This window comes from Oncorhynchus mykiss, chromosome 24 (genome assembly GCF_057628025.1).
Source record: "Oncorhynchus mykiss isolate SJ-2025 chromosome 24, ASM5762802v1, whole genome shotgun sequence".
In the NCBI taxonomy this organism is placed as follows: domain Eukaryota; kingdom Metazoa; phylum Chordata; class Actinopteri; order Salmoniformes; family Salmonidae; genus Oncorhynchus; species Oncorhynchus mykiss.
This window is the reverse complement of record NC_143045.1, coordinates 39,377,828-39,401,517: the sequence shown is the minus strand read 5'-3', so window position 1 is coordinate 39,401,517 and position 23,690 is coordinate 39,377,828. Positions and strand designations below refer to the sequence as shown.

The 23,690-nt window shown below is 40.7% G+C and overlaps 2 protein-coding genes across 3 annotated transcripts in view; both read left to right on the top strand.

The window, feature by feature from the left end:
* Window positions 1-226: 226 nt before the first annotated feature.
* LOC110503238 (uncharacterized) lies at window positions 227-5,120 on the top strand. Its single transcript, XM_021581603.3, has 6 exons — window positions 227-509; window positions 1,016-1,153; window positions 1,331-1,426; window positions 3,414-3,566; window positions 3,666-3,776; window positions 3,953-5,120. Exons 1-6 carry the CDS (start codon window positions 461-463, stop codon window positions 4,165-4,167), a joined length of 762 nt encoding a protein of 253 aa, XP_021437278.3. The 5' UTR covers window positions 227-460; the 3' UTR covers window positions 4,168-5,120.
* Window positions 5,121-19,437: 14,317 nt separating this feature from the next.
* Window positions 19,438-23,690, top strand: part of LOC110503425 (neprilysin) — a 171,134-nt gene continuing 166,881 nt past the window's right edge. Inside the window, exon 1 of one of the 2 annotated variants that reach the window (XM_090219174.1) lies at window positions 19,438-20,135. In XM_090219174.1, coding sequence (XP_090075300.1) covers window positions 20,093-20,135 — 43 coding nt within the window. In that variant the 5' untranslated portion in view covers window positions 19,438-20,092. The remainder of the gene's footprint in view (window positions 20,136-23,690) is intronic. The other variant, XM_090219175.1, reaches the window with a different exon arrangement.

Sequence of the window (23,690 nt, the reverse complement as noted above, 5' to 3'; positions counted from 1 at the left end):
AGGATTAAAAACACATTGTATGCCTGAACAATGACTCAAAACACATACTGATACTCATCATGCACAAACACACAATATTTCAGCAATTGAATATACTGGGAACATGTTAAGGCATGCAACGATAACATGACATGAAATATTCTGCTTTTGTTCTGTGCAGTATCATATTTCTCAACTGTCTTTGTTTGAGCCTGAAGGAAATGTGAATGTGATATACTGGTAGGTTCTGGGAAAAGGGTGGGAGCGAGGAGTTAGGTGGATTTTAACATGGTGACAATGTCTGTGTGGTAAATATTCCGGTTAGATTGGTTTTGCAATGCCCCCAGGAACAAACAAAGATTGATTGACACATCATTCTTATTGTTTTCCATTTTGTCTTTCACTCTTTTGTGACTACACATTATATAAGGTCCTGGAAACAGGCATTAGTTGTACTGGTAATCGTTGCTTCCAACTCAGAATGAAACACACCATCGTTCTCTTGCTGGCTTGTATGCTGCTCTGCATTGGTAATATATTCTACATCTTTCATTTGGTTAGTTGTATGTTGTAATAAGACAATTGTGTTACTTTCAGACTTAGGTTCAAATACCTGTGTAATTAAGTATTTGTTAGTTAAATTCTTATATTCTTGTATATTTGAGTATTTTCAAATAATATTGGTGCCGAATAAACTTCATAAATTAAAAGTATTTGAAAGTATCTTAAAAAAAATGTCCTATAAATATCCTACTATTTGAAACAATTCTCAAATTCTTGTTTCCAAATATGTGATCTCAAATAACACTAGGACCAAACAGACCTGGGTTCAAGTATATTGAAATGTTTACAGTCTTTAAATATTTGTATGTTTGAGTATTTTGTAATACATGCCGATACGTTTCACTTGTATATTCTAATTAATCACATCCAAATATTTTAAATTGAAATGTATGTGAATTGTGAAAGTAATTCAAATTATTTTAAATATTATTTGAACCCAGGTCTGGTGACTGTACATTAATGTTTCTTGTAGCCGTCTCTTGTTCAGCCGCTCTGCAGTGTTTCACCTGTAAAGATCCAGCAGACACCCACTGCTTAGAACAAACCCTGGAGACCTGCAGTGATGGACAAGTGTGTTCCACAAACTCCAGCAGCTCTCTGCAATCCTCTGGTAAGATTAATTAAACATATCATTTTATCTAAGCCAGAGAAAACCTCTTGAGACTGCACTTTGACTACTTGCGTGAATAATTTACATTGTACATTTGAATGGACATAGTAAAAGTAGTATTAATTAATTTGTCACATGTTTTGAAATATCCCCTTTGTTTGACTTTTGACATTGTAGTTGTTAATGACAGAGGACGCATCCATTTTAGCATTTGGGACGTTGACATTGATATCCGCTGGGGAAAAGACCGTACAGCAACCAACCCCAACGTTGGTAAGTTAAAACTCAAAAAAATCTGTGACTGGAATTGTTTTCATTGATTATGTTTTCATTAATTATTATAATAAGTGAGTTAGTACCTTCAGAAACTATTCACACCCCTTGACTTTTTCCACATTTTGATGTGTTACAGCCTGAATTTAAAATGGATTAAATGTTGAGTTTTTTCAACAACAGTTATCAGGGAGGTTTTCTAATGCCTCACTAAGAAGAGCATCTATTAGTAGATGGGTAAAACAGCAGACAATGAATATTCCTTTGAGTATGGTGAAGTAATTAATTACACTTTGGATGGTGTATCAATACACCCAGTCACTACAAAGGTACAGGTGTCCTTCCTAACTCAGTTGCCGTAGAGGAAGGAAACCGCTCAGGGATTTCACCATGAGGCCAATGGTGACTTTCAAACAGTTACAGAGTTTGATGACTGTGATAAGAGAAAACTGGGGATGGATCAACAACATTGAAGTTGCTAATTGACAGAGTAAAAAGAAGGAAGCCTGTACAGAATAAAAAAAATAATCCAAAACATGCCCCCTATTTGCAACATGCCACTAAAGAAATACTGTAAAAAAATTTACAAAGCAATTCTATTTTTGTCCAGCATACAAAGTTAAATGTTTGGGGCAAATCCAATACAACATATTACTGAATATCACTTTCCGTATTTTCAAGCATAGTGGTGGCTGAATCATGTTATGTGTATGCTTGTGTCGTAACGTTGTATTGATTAATGTGACGACTGCTGCTCATCGAATGATTAACGGTTTATAATTACGTGATTAAATGAATCAGGCAATTATTAACTCATTAACCGGGGGCACCATGGGAAAGTTTGGCTTTGTTGAGTTTCTATTTTCCAAATTAACTCAAAGAATATCAGAATATCGATTTCACAACAGTCACCAATTAATTAATTTCCTCCATAGTCGCATTCTGAATGTGGCATAATCCTGGAATCTGCACAAACCCGAGTCCCACTAAATAAGTCCGTACCACACAAATTTAGTTGATTACTTATTTACTAACAAGCTGAAATTATAATATAAGATACACAAACACACGGGTCCCTAGCGGGCCAACACAATATGACACATTTTACACAAAATGGGGATTTCAAAACAGAGAAAAGCACACTTTGGTGCATTTTTTGTCAACAACGATTTACAATGGATGTCATTAAACCTCCCACTTCCATACCCCCGCTGGTGAGTGTGAGAGGTATCTCTGTAGGATCCACGGTAACCCGAACAGGCCAGTCATGACACTTGTAATTGTTAAGGACTGGGGAGTTTTTCAGGATAAGCACAGGCAGAATCCTAGAGCAAAACCTGGTTCAGTCTGCTTTCCACCAGACACTGGGAGATGAATTCACCTTTCAGCAGGACAATAACCTAAAAACACAAGACCACATCTACACTGGAGTTGCTTACCAAGAAGATGGTGAATGTTCCTGAGTGGCCAGTTTTGACTTAAATCCACTTGAAAATCTATAGCAAGACCTGAAAATGGTTATCTAGCAATGATCAACAACCAATTTGACAGAACTTGAAGAATTTTGAAAAACATAATGGTCAAATGTTGCACAATCCAGGTGTGGAAAGCTCTTAGTAGAGATTTACCCAGAAAGACTCACAGCTCTAATCGCTGCCAAAGGTCCTTCTACAAAGTATGGACTCAGGGGTGTGAATACTTACAGTACTAGTCAAAAGTTTGGACACACCTATTCATTCAAGGGTAGAATAATAGTGAAGACAACAAAACTATGAAATAACACATATGGAATCATGTAGTAACCAAAAATAGTGTTAAACAAATTGAAATATGTTGTACATTTGAGATTCTTCAAAGTAGCCACCATTTGCCTTGATGACAGCTTTGCACACTCTTGGCATTGTCTCATCCAGCACTGAGTATACCTTCTCTAGTACTGTCTTACCATTGTTATGAATCATTTTATTTTTTATCTTTTACCTTTCAGTTTCAAACTCAAGTATCAATGAGAGGATCGTGAAGGGATGCATGGATGACCATTTTTGTCAGTCAAGCCCCAAAATGTCTTGGAATATCGGTTTCCATCAATTCACTTCTTCGTGCTGCAACTCATCTGGCTGCAACAGTGACACTTTCTCTGGTCAGTATTCTTCTGAACTTTGAACTCCATTGTTCTTTGTTGAATTAGATTATTTTTAGTTGTCTGATTCTTACATGAGTTGTCCTGTTGTTTCTCCAGACGACCCCCACAATGGACTTCAGTGTTTTTCTTGCACCGATCCAGAAGATGAGGTTTGTAATCAGGCTGTGACCTGCCAGGGAGTTCAGGATCACTGTCTTAATGACACAGGTACAGTACATACAATTAATGTGTTTGGTTGTGTTCATGCTATACTTTGGTCCTTGTGTAATGAATACAGTCATAAGAAATGTTAGGTTTATTTGAATTATCTCTGTAAATTTCATTCATATTGTATTGTTTTTGACAATATTTAAAAAAAATCTAATGTAATATTTTCTCTGTAGTGACAGCAAGTAATGGTCGGTCTGTGACTCTTCGAGGCTGTGTCTCCAGGAGCATGTGTGGTTCCGGTTCTGACTCTGGTTCTGTGTCCTGCTGTGAGGGAAGTCTCTGCAACAGAAACAGGGCTATGAATTCCGCTCAGCCTGTAGCACTTACAGTCCTCGCTCTGCTAGTTGGGATAACGACCACCACACTTCTACAATCAGTCGATCAATGAATATCTTGATTGGGGTTTCTTGAGGATTTGCATATTTTTCTCATGCGGATTAGTTATGTGGGCATCTACTTCTGGGGCTATCACACTCTGTGTTGTCCAAAGTGTAACAACCTTGTCACTCCCTGACCCACTAGATGGGATCTGTTGCTTGTTGCTCATCAGAAGGCTGCTGAATAAAACAATTCTGACCAACAAAAGACTACTTGATGGTGTTGGACAGAAACTCTTCTGAAATGATGCATTTTATTTATTAAACTTGGAGGTTGTGTTGAGTGATGAAATGATGGGTATTCTAACTTTCTTTTATTTTAATCTATCCTGTTAGATTACTGTAAAGCTCTTTGTGGTCTAAGCTGGGTTACTGTAAAGCTCTTTGTGGTGTAGGCCAGGTTACTGTAAAGCTCTTTGTGCTGTAGGCCAGGTTACTGTAAAGCTCTTTGTGCTGTAGGCCAGGTTACTGTAAAGCTCTTTGTGGTGTAGGCCAGGTTCCTGTAAAGCTCTTTGTGGTGTAGGCCAGGTTACTGTAAAGCTCTTTGTAGTGTAGGCCAGGTTACTGTAAAGCTCTTTGTGGTGTAGGCCAGGTTACTGTAAAGCTCTTTGTGGTGTAGGCCAGGTTACTGTAAAGCTCTTTGTGGTGTAGGCCAGGTTACTGTAAAGCTCTTTGTGGTGTAGGCCAGGTTACTGTAAAGTTCTTTGTGGTGTAGGCCAGGTTACTGTAAAGCTCTTTGTGGTGTAGGCCAGGTTACTGTAAAGTTCTTTGTGGTGTAGGCCAGGTTACTGTAAAGCTCTTTGTGGTGTAGGCCAGGTTACTGTAAAGCTTGTAACAACTGTTAATGTAAAAGAAACTTACATTTTATTGATTGATTTATTGATTGATGAATTAACAAATGTACATCAACACTGGGATTTAATCAAACAAGTTAATAAATAATAATAAACATTCATACTGCTTACTTTCTGTCTTTTTCCTTTGTTGTGTATCGTGTTAAGATTTGATAATTACTCCCATCAACATCACACAATATAGACTTGATAATACATCCCACAAAAACCTATTTTAATTTTAACAGTAAAAGAGGACCACATTTCCGCCATCACTGACACAGCTATGATTTAATTATGATGTGGCATACACACACACACACACACACACACACACACACACACACACACACACACACACACACACACACACACACACACACACACACACACACACACACACACTTCACTGTGGACGTGTTTAACTATACTTGTGGGGACCAGAAGTCCCCACAAGAATAGTAAACAAACCAGAATTTGACCAACTGGGGACATTTTATTGGTTCCCACAAGCTCAAATGCTAATTATAGGGGTTTAGGGTTAAGGTTAGAATTAGTGTTAGGGTTAGGAGCTAGGGTAAGATTTAGGGTAGGGATTTAGGGAAAATAGGATTTTGAATGGGACTGAATTGTATGTCCCCACAAGGTTGGCTGCGCAAGACTATGTGTGTGTGTGTGTCTTGCTCATTTGAGCTTTGAAGTGAGATTGCATAAACCCAGCCTCCTCCACTCCACCTCTCCTCTAATTCCAGAATAATATCAAGATGAAACCGAGAGCTCAGAGGTGCCACCCTTAACGCCACCCTTAAGTAGGGGATCACAGCCTGCTCATTAAAGATAAAGCACTCTGAGAACCCAGCTGTCTGTATGGACGTCTGTGAAACAGAGTATGTTATTGTCCCTGATGTCTCTCTGGAAGGAGATCCTCGCCCTGAGCTTGTCCAGAGACTGAACATTAGCGAGTAATATACTCTGAAGCAGTGGATGGTGTGCACGCCTCCTGAGTCGGACTAAAAGTCCACTCCGAATACCTCTTGGAGCAGCCTCTGGGATAAGTTAAATCGCCTTAAGGGGGACAAACACAGGATCGAATTCAGGAAAGTCGCATTTCTAATCGAAATGCTTGTGAGTTACTGCTGCTCTGATATCCAAAAGTTATTTTCCAGCTGTTTGTAATAATGCAAAAAAACATTCTGGGCTAATAATGTAAGAAATAACACAAAAACATTGTTCACATCACTGACAATCTGAAATGGTCGATCCATATAGACAGTGTGGTGAATAAGGCTCAACAGCATCTCTTCAACCTCAGGAGGCTGAAGAAAGTCAGCTTGGCCCATAAGACCCTTACACACTTTTACAGATGAACCATTGAGAGCATCCTGTCGGGCTGTATCACCCGCCTGGAACGGCAACTGCACCGTCCGCAACCCTCTCCAGAGGGTGGTGCGGTCTGCCCCAACGCATCACCGGGGGCACACTGCCTGCCCTCCAGGACATCTATAGCACACGATGTCACAGGAAGGCCAAGATCATCAAGGACCTCAGCCACCCGAGCCACAGCCTGTTCACCTCACTATCATCCAGAAGGCGAGGTCAGTACTGGTGCATCAAAGCTGGGACCGAGAGACTGAAAAACAGCTTCTATCTCAAGGCCATCAGACTATTAAAATAGATATTACTAGCCGGCCTCCACCCAGTACCCTGCCCTGAATTTAGTCACTGTCATTAGCCAGCTATCACCCGGCCACTCAACCCTGCACACTAGAGGCTGCTGCGCTATATACATGGAACACTGGTCATTTTAATAATGGAACACTGGTCACTTTAATAATGGAACACTGGTTCCTTTAATAATGGAACACTGGTCACTTTAATAATGGAACACTGGTTCCTTTAATAATGGAACACTGGTCACTTTAATAATGGAACACTGGTCCCTTTAATAATGGAACACTGGTCCCTTTAATAATGGAACACTGGTCACTTTAATAATGGAACACTGGTCACTTTAATAATGGAACACTGGTCCCTTTAATAATGGAACACTGGTCTCTTTAATAATGGAACACTGGTCACTTTAATAATGGAACACTGGTCCCTTTAACTTCTTCTAATGGAACACTGGTCCCTTTAATAATGGAACACTGGTCCCTTTAATAATGGAACACTGGTCTCTTTAATAATGGAACACTGGTCACTTTAATAATGGAACACTGGTCCCTTTAATAATGGAACACTGGTCACTTTAATAATGGAACACTGGTCACTTTAATAATGGAACACTGGTCCCTTTAACTTCTTCTAATGGAACACTGGTCCCTTTAATAATGGAACACTGGTCCCTTTAATAATGGAACACTGGTCCCTTTAATAATGGAACACTGGTCACTTTAATAATGGAACACTGGTCTCTTTAATAATGGAACACTGGTCACTATAATAATGGAACACTGGTCCCTTTAATAACAGAACACTGGTCCCTTTAATAATGGAACACTGGTCACTTTAATAATGGAACACTGGTCTCTTTAATAATGGAACACTGGTCACTATAATAATGGAACACTGGTCCCTTTAATAACAGAACACTGGTCCCTTTAATAATGGAACACTGGTCACTTTAATAATGGAACACTGGTCACTATAATAATGGAACACTGGTCACTTTAATAATGGAACACTGATCACTTTAATAATGTTTAAACACTGTTTTACCCATTTCATATAGTACAAGTTAAAAGTTTGCACAAATACTCATTCAAAGGTTGTAGAATACATTGGACATTGTAGAAAGATATTGAAGAAATCAAAACTTTGAAATAACACACATTGAATTATGTAGTAACCCCAAACATTTTTAAACAAATCAAAATATATTTTAGATTTTAGATTCATCAAAGTAGCCACACTTTGCCTTGATGACAGCTTTGCACACTCTTGGCATTCTCTCAACCAGCTTCACCTGGAATGCTTTTCCAACAGTCTTGAAGGATTTCCCACATATGCTGAGCACTTGTTGGCTACTTTTCCTTCACTCTGCAGTCATCTCAAACCATCTCAATTGGGTTGAGGTCGGGTGATTGTGGAGGCCAGGTCATCTGATGCAGCACTCCATCACTCTCCTTGGTCAAATAGTCCTTATACAGCCTGGAGGTGTGTTTTGGGTCATTGTCCTGTTGAAAAACAAATTATCCGTATAGAACATGTGTGTCTGTGTGCTCAGTGTCTGTGTGCTCAGTGTCAGTGAGTGTGTATCTCTGTGCTCAGTGTCCGTGAGTGTGTGTCTGTGTGCTCAGTGTCCGTGAGTGTGTGTGTCTGTGTGCTCAGTGTCTGTTTTAGATTAACTAACTTCAAAGTAATGACTCGGACGTCGGGTTTGATACGAAAGCTTCTTTTAGTAATAATACTTGTTCACGTTACATTTAACAACTTTGTTTTGGTACAGAGCAATGCAGGTAAGATGCTATCGGAAAGTCAGCCCAAATCAACTGCACCTGCACATAATTGGCGCGTTCTCTATCATTCCTCTCGCAAGGCATTCTGGGACTTGCAGTCAAAAAGCGTAATTCAACACAACCCCCCAATACAATTACATATGCAAATAAATCGAAATAAATATCTTTAGATACAGCTCAAAGAATAAACTTAAACATTAACTCTGTAACACATTAAAATTACAACAGTCTGAGTGTGTGTCTGTGTGTTCAGTGTCCGTGAGTGTGTTTCTGTGTGCTCAGTGTCTGTGAGTGTGTGTCTGTGTGCTCAGTGTCCGTGAGTGTGTTTCTGTGTGCTCAGTGTCTGTGAGTGTGTGTCTGTGTGCTCAGTGTCCGTGAGTGTGTGTCTGTGTGCTCAGTGTCTGTGAGTGTGTGTCTGTGTGCTCAGTGTCTGTGAGTGTGTGTCTGTGTGCTCAGTGTCCGTGAGTGTGTGTCTATGTGCTCAGATTACAATATGTTTTGAGCTTAATGTTCATTTCGAGGTTCGACCAGTTTTTTTCTACTGTTCGGGGGACACACACTTTTAATTTTTTTTTTATAGACAAGTCGAAGTTCAGTACCCGAAGTCTACACCTCTTCGTCAGCGATTGGGCAACAGTACTATTCCCAGTAGCAGTTGGAACTATGGACACAATTCTACAATTAAGTGTTTGTTGTCATTCAAAGGGAGACGACTAGTTTTCATGCACATTTTTCCACTTCAGAAATACCGCACCAAACATCTTAGTTTGACGTGAAATTGCGTAACTAATACCTCCTCGGCAGAAACGTCAAAATGAATTAGTGTTTTCTTAATTTATCTTTATCTTAATTAATTCAGCCTATTTTGAGGAAGTGTTTCTGGGTAGGTTGTTGCTACGGTATCTCAAGAAGGAAAAACAACAGTAATTTTTTCAAATTTTTCAAGCGAATGTCTTTGGGGAATATGCAATCACAGACGTTTGTTTGACCTAGCCGAGTTCTGCTGGAAGCAACATGAAAATACGAATGTGGACACCTGAAGTGTGGTGCAAAGGTCAAACTCCAAGGTCACAGTCAAAATGACACATCAGCACTTGTCTGCTTCCTGGTTAACTGCGGGAGAAGGACACACACACACACACACACACACACACACACACGTAGCCCAACGGTTAGAGTGTTGAGCCAGTAACCGAACGGTTGCTTGTTCGAATCCCTGAGTCGACAAGGTCAAAGAAACTGTCGATGTGCCCTTGAGCAAAGCACTTGACCCTAATTTCCCCATGACCCCTCTCTCTGAGGGGTTTCAGACAGAGTTGGGATATAAAAAAATAAAAAAACACATTTCTAATTAACACATGCGAATGCATACACACTTGTACATGTGTGAAAACGAATAAACACAAAACAAATGATTATATATTTTTTAGAACACACAGACTTTCCTAGATGAGAGCTGACACTAGAGGGGGCTGTTGGTCTGGCGGTTCAACCCTGTGAGCTGGTTTTACACTGAGGTTCAATCAAATCAATACAATTAAAAATAGTAACACAAGAGGAATCCAATACACAATAATTGAGCGGTGTGCTGCTATATACAGGAAGTACCAGTACCAGATCAATGTGCTGCTATATACTGGAAGTACCAGTACCAGATCAATGTGGAGCTATATACAGGGAGAACCAGTACCAGATCAATGAGGAGCTATATACAGGGAGTACCAGTACCAGATCAATGTGCTGCTATATACAGGGAGTACCAGTACCAGATCAATGAGGAGCTATATACAGGAAGTACCAGATCAATGTGGAGCTATATACAGGGAGTACCAGTACCAGATCAATGAGGAGCTATATACAGGGAGTACAAGTACCAGATCAATGAGGAGCTATATACAGGGAGTACCAGTACCAGATCAATGAGGAGCTATATACAGGAAGTACCAGATCAATGTGGAGCTATATACAGGGAGTACCAGTACCAGATCAATGAGGAGCTATATACAGGGAGTACAAGTACCAGATCAATGAGGAGCTATATACAGGGAGTACCAGTACCAGATCAATGTGCTGCTATATACAGGGAGTACCAGTACCAGATCAATGTGCTGCTATATACAGGGAGTACCAGTACCAGATCAATGTGGAGCTATATACAGGGAGTACCAGTACCAGATCAAAGGTAATAATAAGGTATTTGAGGTAGATATGTTCATGAAGGCAGGGTAAAGTGAATAGGTTTCAGAATAGATTATAATAATAAGGTATTTGAGGTAAATATGTTCATGAAGGCAGGGTAAAGTGACCAGGATAGATACAATTATCAGGATAGATAATAATAGGAGTAAAATATAGAACAGAGTGGCAGCAGCAACTTATGAGTGTGTGTGTGTGTGTGTGTGTGTGTGTGTGTGTGTGTGTGTATGCGTGTGTGTGTATGAGTGTGTGTTGTGTCAGTATGCATGTGTGAGTATGTAGTGTATTGGAATGTGTGTGGGTTTGTGTGAGAGTGTCAGTTTAGTGTGTGTGAGTGTGTATATAGTGTGTATATATAGTCTAGTGAGTGTGTATATAGTGTGTATATATAGTCTTGTGAGTGTGTAAATAGTGTGTATATATAGTCTAGTGAGTGTGTATATATAGTCTAGTGAGTGTGTATATAGTGTGTATATATATATAGTGAAAGATTCGTGGAATCTGTGTGTGTAGCTGGACAGGTAGGATGACTGACAGTGAAGGTGAACAGGTGGTCACGTGTCAGGTGACAGAGGAATGGATGAGACTGAGGCAGGAATTCCTTTAACCATAAAGTGGTATATTTACTGAGTAGTCTGTGCTGCGTCACAAAGGAAACAAATAACATGTATCCAATAAAATTCATAATCAAAGATCAAACCATATCATTCATTATTAACATCATTTAGGGAATTCAACAGTCCAGTTCATTAAGAAGTCAATAGTAATCATCCGCGAGTCATTTAGGCTCGTAACTATTTATCATAAATTATGAAAGAATACAAACAGTGAATGGTTATACAATCTATAATCCCCATTATCAAAGTCAATCAGTTAGCAACAATGACGTTTCTCATTTCACTCTTTCAATTGTCTTCATGTGTACATATAATTCATTTCAATACACATAAACCATATCGATTGCATAATTGGCCTATGAGGATCCGTAGGGCTGTGATCATTGACAATTCACATTACACAATATGTTTGAAGCTGCGCTCCAAGCCGCGCTCCACGGTAATAACTATTAACAGTAACTGAATGGCCCACTCTCCCGATCGCCACAGATAATTCAGATGAAAGCTAACATAGTTGGTGGACTTACGTGGATTCATGGACGCACAGAACTTCTGGATCAGATGGAGTTAAGGAAGAGAAAGCAGCGAGATCAGGCGATGGCAATTTCCTCCTTTTATGGAGTTGAGATCTGTCGGACATTTCCACCTGACCTAATTAGAGCGCCCCTGGCCCAGCTGAGTAAATGGCAATGAATTAAAGGAGTATTCCACCAACTCCATGGGCATTTTCTACATATAGTCTAGTGAGTGTGTATATAGTGTATATATATAGTCTAGTGAGTGTGTATATATAGTCTAGAGAGTGTGTAAAGTGGGGCAAAAAAGTATTTAGTCAGCCACCAATTGTGCAAGTTCTCCCACTTAAAAAGATGAGAGACCTGTAATTTTCATCATAGGTACACTTCAACTATGAAAGAAAAACTGAGGAAAAAAAATCCAGAAAATCACATTGTAGGATTTTCAGCTCTGTCAATGTGAACTAGGAGCTCTCGACCTGCTCCTCTACAGCCCTGTCAATGTGAATGGAGGCATTACCTCTTTCTTCTGTAGTCTCAACCCGCTCCACTACAGTCCCCCCCCCCCCCCCCCCCGATCACCATAATGAATTCCTGTTGCGCTCCCTGCTTAATGGAATCAATTACCATGACAAGAGAAAGCAAACATCAGATGGAAACAACAAACGCTGACACTCAAGAGCACAGAGTGCTGAATGCTAGACAGGGAAGAAGACACAGTAGAATTAAAGATCATTGAAATTCTAGCAGAGAGTCCCCCCCCTACAGCCCCGTCAATGTGACCTAGAAGCTCTCGACCTGCTCCACTACAGCCCCATCAATGTGAACTAGAAGCTCTCGACCTGCTCCACTACAGCCCCGTCAATGTGAACTAGAAGCTCTCGACCTGCTCCACTACAGCCCCGTCAATGTGAACTAGAAGCTCTCGACCTGCTCCACTACAGCCCCATCAATGTGAACTAGAAGCTCTCGACCTGCTCCACTAAAGCCCCGTCAATGTGACCTAGAAGCTCTCGACCTGCTCCATTACAGCCCCATCAATGTGAACTAGAAGCTCTCGACCTGCTCCACTACAGCCCTGTCAATGTGAACTAGAAGCTCTCGACCTGCTCCTCTACAGTCCCATCAATGTGAACTAGAAGCTCTCCACCTGCTCCTCCACAGCCCCGTCAATGTGAACTAGAAGCTCTCGACCTGCTCCACTACAGCCCCGTCAATGTGAACTAGAAGCTCTCGACCTGCTCCTCTACAGCCCTGTCAATGTGAATGGAGGCATTACCTCTTTCTTCTGTAGTCTCAACCCGCTTCACTACAGTCCCCCCCCGATCACCATAATGAATTCCTGTTGCGCTCCCTGCTTAATGGAATCAATTACCATGACAAGAGAAAGCAAACATCAGATGGAAACAACAAACGCTGACATTCGCTGAATGCTAGACAGGGAAGAAGACACAGCAGAATTAAAGATCATTGTAATTCTAGCAGAGAGTGTGTGTCCCCCCCCCCCCCCCAGAAATACACTAACATGTAAATTCTGTCCTAGCTGCCCAATAATAGGATCCTATTCTATGTTGAGAAACTGGACACGGATCACTTTCTCATGCAGGATCAATGAGGGGTAGAGGACAGAAGAGAAGAGAGGAAATGAGAAAAGGATTTTATGGACCATCTGTTGAGCTCACAATGTGGTGTGTGTAAGCGTGTTGTGTCCTGTGTGTGTGTGTGTGTGTGTGTGTGTGTGTGTATCTTTGTGTTTACATATCGCTGTATGTCGTCTCTCCTTTTTAATTAGCAAAAATGATTCATTAGCACACATGTGCACCTGGCGCTATCCCTCTCCTCGGGGTGCATTAGCCCCGTGACAACTGTACACAAAACACAAACAGTAGCTAGCGTAGACTCTGGGTGAGTCCCTGTCACAACACAGCTGACTGCTAGTCCTGCCTACGGTAACACAGCAGCCATTAAGCACTCTCCGGCAATAGGTTCCAATCAAAGGAGAAATATGAGAATCGTGAACTGAAAACCTCACTCCCTCTGAAAATAGAGAATGAGTAATGAAAACATTTTAAAAAAGCAGAATCTAATACGCATGAGAACATATCACAAGGCTTGGATTTTAATAAGTCCAACCAACCCAAAGTAAACAGTGAGTATAGTTACCTCCTAATGCTCCAGAATCATGATTATCCTGACATGATGTCATCCACACGTTGCCTGTTTCAGCGACGTCATCCACACGTCGCCTGTTTCAGCGACGTCATCCACACGTCGCCTGTTTCAGCGACGTCATCCACACGTCGCCTGTTTCAGCGACGTCATCCACACGTCGCCTGTTTCAGTTAAAGTGCCTCTTTCTTTGTTCTGTATACATTTCCTCAGTCAAGAAGAGCAACACAATCATCCCTTAAAGGATTCTACTTTAATGGATCTCATTTCTTTTAATGTTATTTACATATACATATACTGTTTTTTTTACATTTTTTAAAAATAAATACCAATAAATACCAGGAAGCTATTTAAAAAGCCTTGTTTGACCCTACAGACTACTTTTATTGGGAGTTCTGTCCAAAAACACACGCAGTTGAAGAATAATTGAGTTACTGTCACGGTTTTCTGTATGTGAAGGAGATTCGGACCAAAATGCGGCGTGTAGATTGCGATCCATGTTAATTTAAACTAACATAAAACACGTAACGAAAACCGAAACAGCCTAATACTGGTGCACATACACACAGAACAAGGACATCAAGACACTAAGGACAATCACCCACAAACACACAGTGAAACCCAGGCTACCTAAATATGGTTCCCAATCAGAGACAATGACTAACACCTGCCTCTGATTGAGAACCATATCAGGCCCAAACACAGAAACAGACAAAACAAGACATCCAACATAGAATGCCCACCCGGCTCACGTCATGACCAACACTAAAACAAGGAAAACACACAGCAAACGATGGTCAGAACGTGACAGTTACTCTGTTTAAGAAGAGTTGAACTGTGTTTTCAAAAGAATGAAACAAAACAGAAAGGTGTAAAAATGGAATCCAGTGGCGCGAATGTCAATTCAGAGAGCTTGAATATTTCATGTTTGACCCCCTTTTCAAATTTGGAAAATGTTTCCACAGGAAGAATCTCAAATAATTGGTTCTCTGCAGGAGTCGCTATTGGAAAGAAAAATAAATTGCTGTAGTTTTCGCTTGGGTGGTTTTACATGGGACAAGGGGGCATAGTATTCTGGTCCTGTGATTTATTTCTGACAATGGTTCAGTCTTATCAATCACTCTCTATCTGTTTACCACATTCTGTCCTCTACCTTTAAGTCGCTCTCTCTCTGTCTCTCTCTCTCTCACTCTCTCTCGCACTCTCTCTCTCTCTCTCTCTCTCTCTCTCCCTCTCTCTCGCTCTCTCTCTCTCTCTCTCTCTCTCTCTCTCTCTCTCTCTCTCAGGGAGATACTGATTGACAGCAACATCTCTATTACAGAGAGACGACAAAGAGAGAAGGAAGATAAGAGAGAGAACGGGAGAGAGAGCGAGAACGAGAGAAGAGAAGAGAGAGAGAGAGTGTGAACGAATGAACGAATGAGGGAAGGATTCAGAGAGAAGGAGATGGAGACAGAACACCAGAGAGAGGACTAAAGATATACTCCTCTCTCAGGCAACTGTGAAACAACCACTTAAGATTTGGACAGAGATCTTCCCTTAGACGAGTTCCACAAAGTGCCCTGCAGGAACCTAGAACTAGAGCCCCCAGAAAGCCTCCAGAGAAGTCAATGGGAGGGAACGACTCCTTTTTTTAGGCAGAAACTCAAAAGAGGAATCCGATCAAACAAACTAGTATGTCATCCTATGAATCACAGTGATGACTGTCAACAACAGTTATCAATGTTCAACCACATGTATATTCCATGAGAAAGAGAGTATCTGGTTGTGAGTCACAGCTAATTAGAATCATCATCATGTCCAAAGATAAATAAACACAGAGCTTGGGGATTTTTATTTTTTATTTTTTACAGACAGTCAACATTTTTGCAGAACTTATATATGTCAGCAGCACACTCATGCAAGCAAACAAGCACCCCAACAAGCTCTCACAGTCTCAATTCAGAATCTAACATTTATACATTAAGGTCAAATGTCAAAGGTTAAGTTTAGGCATTCATTCTGAATGGTTAAGGTACGGGTTAAGGTTCTGGGAAAGGATTAAAGCATTTAGTTTAGGTATTAGCTCCTGAATGGTTAAGGTAATGGTTAAAACATTTAGTTTAGGTATTAATTCCTGAATGGTTAAGGTAATGGTTAAAATATTTAGTTTAGGTATTAATTCTGAATGGTTAAGGTAAGGGTTAAAACATTTAGTTTAGGTATTAATTCCTGAATGGTTAAGGTAATGGTTACAACATTTAGTTTAGGTATTAATTCCTGAATGGTTAAGGTAAAGCTTACAGTTTGGGACCTGGGTAAAAAAACAAGTTAAAAAACGATTGCCTATTACTGGGACTGCGATCCTCTTAGTCGGCTGACACCCATCAGCCACTCATCAGCCACCCACATCCATAATAACAAACCTACTTGATGGTAATAGCGCTCACTGTTGCATCTAGTGGACGGTTTTTCAGTCATCTCCTAGGGCTAAAGAACCCACTCTCTGAGAGGCATGTCTCCCACTCCCTGAGAGGCATGTCTGGTCTGTTCCAGAATTAAAGAACCCACTCTCTGAGAGGCATGTCTGGTCTGTTCCAGAATTAAAGAACCCACTCTCTGAGAGGCATGTCTGGTCTGTTCCAGAATTAAAGAGCCCACTCTCTGAGAGGTATATCTGGTCTGTTCCAGAATTAAAGAACCCACTCTCTGAGAGGTATATCTGGTCTGTTCCAGAATTAAAGAACCCACTCTCTGAGAGGTATATCTGGTCTGTTCCAGAATTAAAGAACCCACTCTCTGAGAGGCATGTCCGGTCTGTTCCAGAATTAAAGAACCCACTCTCTGAGAGGCATGTCCGGTCTGTTCCAGAATTAAAGAACCCACTCTCTGAGAGGCATGTCTGGTCTGTTCCAGGACTAAAGATCCAGGCAGAATAATCAGACTAATCATCCAGACAATTATATTCTGTTTTTGACTGTGTGCGTGTGTGCGTGTGCGTGTTTGCTTGTACAGCATTTACCTACTGCTTTATCACATATACTATTGCATCATTGTTTTCCGCCGCAATTATGACAAGAATGAACAAGAAACAGCAAGGTGAGGTACAGCTGCATCAAAGCTGGGACCGAGAGATAACTTCTATCTCAAGGCCATCAGACTGTTAAATAGTCTTCACTAGCCTGCCTCCACCCAGTACCATCTGGGGCGGCAGGGTAGCCTGGTGGTTAGAGCGTTGGACTAGTAACCAGAAGGTTGCAAGTTCAAACCCCCGAGCTGACAAGGTACAAATCTGTTGTTCAGCCCCTGAACAGGCAGTTAGGCCATCATTGAAAACAAATTATTGTTCTTAACTCACTTTTAGTTAAATAAAGGTAAAATAAATTTAAAAAAACATCCCCTGTACATAAGGCAGCAGGGCTGAGTAGCCAGGTGGTGGCGTGAAAGTGACTATGCACAGTTGAAGTTGTAAGTTTACATACACTCAGAGTCATTAAAACTTGTTTTTCAACCACTCCCAAATTTCTTGTTAACAAACTATAGTTTTGGCAAGTCGGTGCATGACACAAGTAATTAATTCAACAATTGTTTCCAGACAGATTATTTCACTTATAATTCACTGTATCACAATTCCAGTGGGTCAGAAGTTTACATTCACTAAGTTGACTGTGCCTTTAAACAGCCTTTGAAAATTAGAGAAAATTATGTCATGGCTTTCGAAGCTTTTAATAGGCTAATTGACATGATTTGACTCAATTGGAGGTGTACCTGTGGATGTATTTCAAGGTCTACCTTCAAACTCAGTGCCTCTTTGCTTGACATCATGGGAAAATCAAAGAAATCAGCCAAGACCTCAGAATATAAATTGTAGACCTCCACAAGTCTGGTTCACCCTTTGGAGCAATTTCCAAACGCCTGAAGATACAATTTTCATCTGTACAAACAATAGTATGCAAGTAAAAACACCTTGGGACCATGCAGTCGTTATACCGCTCAGGATGGAGAAGTGTTCGGTCTCCTAGACATGAACATACATTCTAGAGATGAACATACTTTGGTGTGAAAAGTGCAAATCAATCCCAGAACAACAGCAAAGGATATTGTGACGATGCTGGAGGAAACAGGTACAAAAGTATCTATATCCACAGTAAAACGAGTCTTATATCGACATAACCTGAAAGGTCGCTCAGCAAGGAAGAAGCCACTGCTCCAAAACGCCCATAAAAAAGCCAGACTACGGTTTGCAACTGCACATGGGGACAAAGATCGTACTTTTTGGAGAAATGTCCTCTGGTCTGATGAAACAAAAATATAACTGTTTGGCCATAATGATCATCGTTATGTTTGGAGGAAAAAGGAGGAGGCTTGCAAGCCGAAGAACACAATCCCAACCGTGATGCACAGGGGTGGCAGCATCATGTTGTGTGGGTGCTTTGCTGCAGGAGGGACTGGTGCACTTCACAAAATAGATGGCATCATGAGGTAGGGAAATTTTGTGGATATATTGAAGCAACATCTCAAAACATCAGTCAGGAAGTTAAGGCTTGGTCACTAATGGGTCTTCCAAATGGACAATGACACCAAGCATACTTCCAACGCTGTGGCAAAATGGCTTAAGGACAACAAAGTCAAGGTATTGGAGTGGCCATCACAAAGCCCTGACCTCAATCATATAGAAAATGTGTGGACAGAACTGAAAAAGTGTGTGCGAGCAAGGAGGCCTAAAAACCTGACTCCGTTACACCAGCTCTGTCAGGAGGAATGGGCCAAAATTCACCCAACTTATTGTGGGAAGCTTGTGGAAGGCTACCAGAAATGTTTGACCCAAGTTAAACAATTTAAAGGCAATGCTACCAAATACTAATTGAGTGTATGTAAACCTCTGACCCACTGGGAATGTGATGAAAGAAATAAAAGCTGAAATAAATAATTCTCTCTACTTTTATGCTGACATTTCACATTCTTAAAATAAAGTGGTGATACTAACTGCCATAAAATAGGGAATTCTTACTAGGATTTGTGAGGAATTGTGAAAAACTGAGTTTAAATGTATTTGGCGAAGGTATGTATGTATGTAAACTTCTGACTTCTGAACCACTGGAATTGTGATACAGTGAATTACAAGTTAAATAATATGTCTGTAAGCAATTGATGGAAAATTACTTGTGTCATGCACAAAGTAGATGTCCTAACCGACTTGCCAAAACTATAGTTTTTTAAGAGAGGCACAGTATCACTAAGATCACTAAGATAAAATATCAACTGCTATCAACTAAGAAATAGTAGCTCAGACTTGTGTATATTGTGCAGACATTTGGTTTTAAAAGTGGGCTATGTGTCCAGTGTGACAACTTTGTCATTCCTCGATTAAATTCATGTCTGCATGTGTAAGCTATTGTGTGGTGTCTGTGATTGCTCTGTTATAAAGACCAGGCAGTATAGGCCTCAAAGACTGAGGATGAAGATCATTGCGCAATATACAATTTGAGCCTGCCCCTGACCGGGGTTTGTTGCAACTTACATTGAGATAAGGGAGTTTGAACAAGCAATACATTCAACATCAGAGGCAAGAAGCAACCATCACCAAGCATGTCTGACCGAACCGCGGTATAGGCAGCCCATTCGCTCCAGGCGAAAACCGCTCTCCCCAGCTATTTAGGAGCGACTTGGTGGCGCGCTACTCATCTGCTCGCAGCTCGAGCCTCGTTAACAGGCTCACTTCTAAACGCCGCCTTTTAGAGACGCAACGTATCGGTAACCGGTAACAGGGGAACTTCACTGCCAGGTCACACGTTCACATGCCGCTCATTAGAGTTTTCCGTTGATCTATCCTACATTTCTCGCTCAAGCGTCCGTTCAATATAGATATAAATACAACTGTCTTGGACTCTGGCTGGGGGATGTTGTAGGCTCGTGGCGTTAACAGGTAGGCGAGATAAGCTTGTGTGCTCGTTCTGTGCCAACAAGGGAAGAGAGAGGCGGGTTGTGCTTGAAACCCACGAAAAGACAGCAAGAAAGGAAGAGTAGTTGCTGCATATGCTGTAGCTAATGGGGATCCTAATAAACTAAACTAAACAGGTATTCCACATTCTCACGAATATCGATTTCCAGGTCGTATTCTCTCCCCGCATCTGATTGACCTTTGACGGACGTTTGATTGGTGGATGTAATGCCCATATACATCATCGATCGAAAATTTCCAGAGACACCTGGTAAGTCAGTTACCCGTGCCAAAACTGTTCTAAATATTGCTCTGTGATGCTTGGTCTCTCTCTCTCTCTCTCTCTGTGTGTGTGTGTGTGTGTGTGTGTGTGACAAGTGGCATTCACCGGTTGATCACCATGTCACCCCACGGAGTTTTCTTTGCTCTTATTTGATGTGCAACAGTTAGGAAATTCATTTATTGTCCTATGTGCACTCAGCTCCATTTCTTCTTGGTCATTCAGTGTCTCTCTGCCAGATATGATCATGCGTTTATAGATGTCATAATTTTAGACATATTGTTTTTGCGCACATAATAACATGTTTTATATTACTAGCTTCCCCTTTGCACATACTTTCGCAAAGACTAGAATGTGTTTGGGGATGGATCTTTGTCAAAGTATGTGGACATATTTGACACCAGTCAGCTCTGACGTTTCTGTAAATAAAATACCGTTTGAAGTTGTGTTGTGTTGGGGACAGTCATGAATATATGCGCTGCTCTCCATTGTAATGGTTCTGAGAAATAGAGCCTACTAATAGGCTACGTGACATTCAAGTGTTTATCCCGTTGCGTTTCAGTCATAGAAACGTTTTATCATCTAGACATTTGTAAACTTAACAATAATGTCTCAATAACTTCTACAGTAAGATGTCACAGTGTCTCACTTCTACAGTAAGCGGGCACAGTGTCTCACTCCTACAGTAAGAGGACACAGTGTCTCACTCATACAGTAAGAGGACACAGTGTCTCACTTCTACAGTAAGAGGACACAGTGTCTCACTCCTACAGTAAGAGGACACAGTGTCTCACTCCTACAGTAAGAGGACACAGTGTCTCACTCCTACAGTAAGATGTCACAGTGTCTCACTCCTACAGTAAGAGGACACAGTGTCTCACTCCTACAGTAAGAGGACACAGTGTCTCACTCCTACAGTAAGAGGACACAGTGTCTCACTCCTAAATGCTACATCATAGCCGCGGGAGGTAAGGGTTCTGATGGTGCTGCAGCAACCCTGGAAAAGCAGAATAATTACACAAAAAATGTACAATGTTTTTCAAAATATCTATCTTTTTTTTTTTAAACATTTTTTTTCACAAAAGTAGACCACTGGGTCTTTCATAGTGTACTATTGTATCACTACTGTAACATTCAGCATCTCCACTTTGGCAACAAATGTAGTTGTATAATTAAGAACAGAATCTTGCAGGGTTCAATTGTTGTAATTGTAAGAATGGTTGCCCTGTCTCTTTCTCTGTGATGTCATCTCTAATGGAATCCAGAAAGAACAAAATCCTGTCTCTTTCTCTGTGATGTCATCTCTAATGGAATCCAGAAAGAACAAAACCCTGTCTCTTTCTCTGTGATGTCATCTCTAATGGAATCCAGAAAGAACAAAACCCTGTCTCTTTCTCTGTGATGTCATCTCTAATGGAATCCAGAAAGAACAAAACCCTGTCTCTTTCTCTGTGATGTCATCTCTAATGGAATCCAGAAAGAACAAAACCCTGTCTCTTTCTCTGTGATGTCATCTCTAATGGAATCCAGAAAGAACAAAACCCTGTCTCTTTCTCTGTGATGTCATCTCTAATGGAATCCAGAAAGAACAAAATCCTGTCTCTTTCTCTGTGATGTCATCTCTAATGGAATCCAGAAAGAACAAAATCCTGTCTCTTTCTCTGTGATGTCATCTCTAATGGAATCCAGAAAGAACAAAACCCTGTCTCTTTCTCTGTGATGTCATCTCTAATGGAATCCAGAAAGAACAAAACCCTGTCTCTTTCTCTGTGATGTCATCTCTAATGGAATCCAGAAAGAACAAAACCCTGTCTCTTTCTCTGTGATGTCATCTCTAATGGAATCCAGAAAGAACAAAACCCTGTCTCTTTCTCTGTGATGTCATCTCTAATGGAATCCAGAAAGAACAAAACCCTGTCTCTTTCTCTGTGATGTCATCTCTAATGGAATCCAGAAAGAACAAAACCCTGTCTCTTTCTCTGTGATGTCATCTCTAATGGAATCCAGAAAGAACAAAACCCTGTCCCTTTCTCTGTGATGTCATCTCTAATGGAATCCAGAAAGAACAAAACCCTGTCTCTTTCTCTGTGATGTCATCTCTAATGGAATCCAGAAATAACGAAACCCTGCCTTTTTCTCTGTGATGTCATCTCTAATGGAATCCAGAAAGAACAAAACCCTGTCCCTTTCTCTGTGATGTCATCTCTAATGGAATCCAGAAAGAACAAAACCCTGTCTCTTTCTCTGTGATGTCATCTCTAATGGAATCCAGAAAGAACAAAACCCTGTCTCTTTCTCTGTGATGTCATCTCTAATGGAATCCAGAAAGAACAAAACCCTGTCTCTTTCTCTGTGATGTCATCTCTAATGGAATCCAGAAAGAACAAAACCCGGTCCCTTTCTCTGTGATGTCATCTCTAATGGAATCCAGAAAGAACAAAACCCTGTCTCTTTCTCTGTGATGTCATCTCTAATGGAATCCAGAAAGAACAAAACCCTGTCTCTTTCTCTGTGATGTCATCTCTAATGGAATCCAGAAAGAACAAAACCCTGTCTCTTTCTCTGTGATGTCATCTCTAATGGAATCCAGAAAGAACAAAATCCTGTCTCTTTCTCTGTGATGTCATCTCTAATGGAATCCAGAAAGAACAAAATCCTGTCCCTTTCTCTGTGATGTCATCTCTAATGGAATCCAGAAATAACGAAACCCTGCCTCTTTCTCTGTGATGTCATCTCTAATGGAATCCAGAAAGAACAAAACCCTGTCCCTTTCTCTGTGATGTCATCTCTAATGGAATCCAGTAAGAACAAAACCCTGTCGCTTTCTCTGTGATGTCATCTCTAATGGAATCCAGAAATAACGAAACCCTGTCTCTTTCTCTGTGATGTCATCTCTAATGGAATCCAGAAAGAACAAAACCCTGTCCATTTCTCTGTGATGTCATCTCTAATGGAATCCAGAAAGAACAAAACCCTGTCTCTTTCTCTGTGATGTCATCTGTAATGGAATCCAGAAAGAACAAAACCCTGTCCCTTTCTCTGTGATGTCATCTCTAATGGAATCCAGAAAGAACAAAACCCTGTCTCTTTCTCTGTGATGTCATCTCTAAAGGAATCCAGAAAGAACAAAACCCGGTCCCTTTCTCTGTGATGTCATCTCTAATGGAATCCAGAAAGAACAAAACCCTGTCTCTTTCTCTGTGATGTCATCTCTAATGGAATCCAGAAAGAACAAAACCCTGTCTCTTTCTCTGTGATGTCATCTCTAATGGAATCCAGAAAGAACAAAACCCTGTCTCTTTCTCTGTGATGTCATCTCTAATGGAATCCAGAAAGAACACAACTCTGTCTCTTTCTCTGTGATGTCATCTCTAATGGAATCCAGAAAGAACAAAACCCTGTCTCTTTCTCTGTGATGTCATCTCTAATGGAATCCAGAAAGAACAAAACCCTGTCCCTTTCTCTGTGATGTCATCTCTAATGGAATCCAGAAAGAACAAAACCCTGTCTCTTTCTCTGTGATGTCATCTCTAATGGAATCCAGAA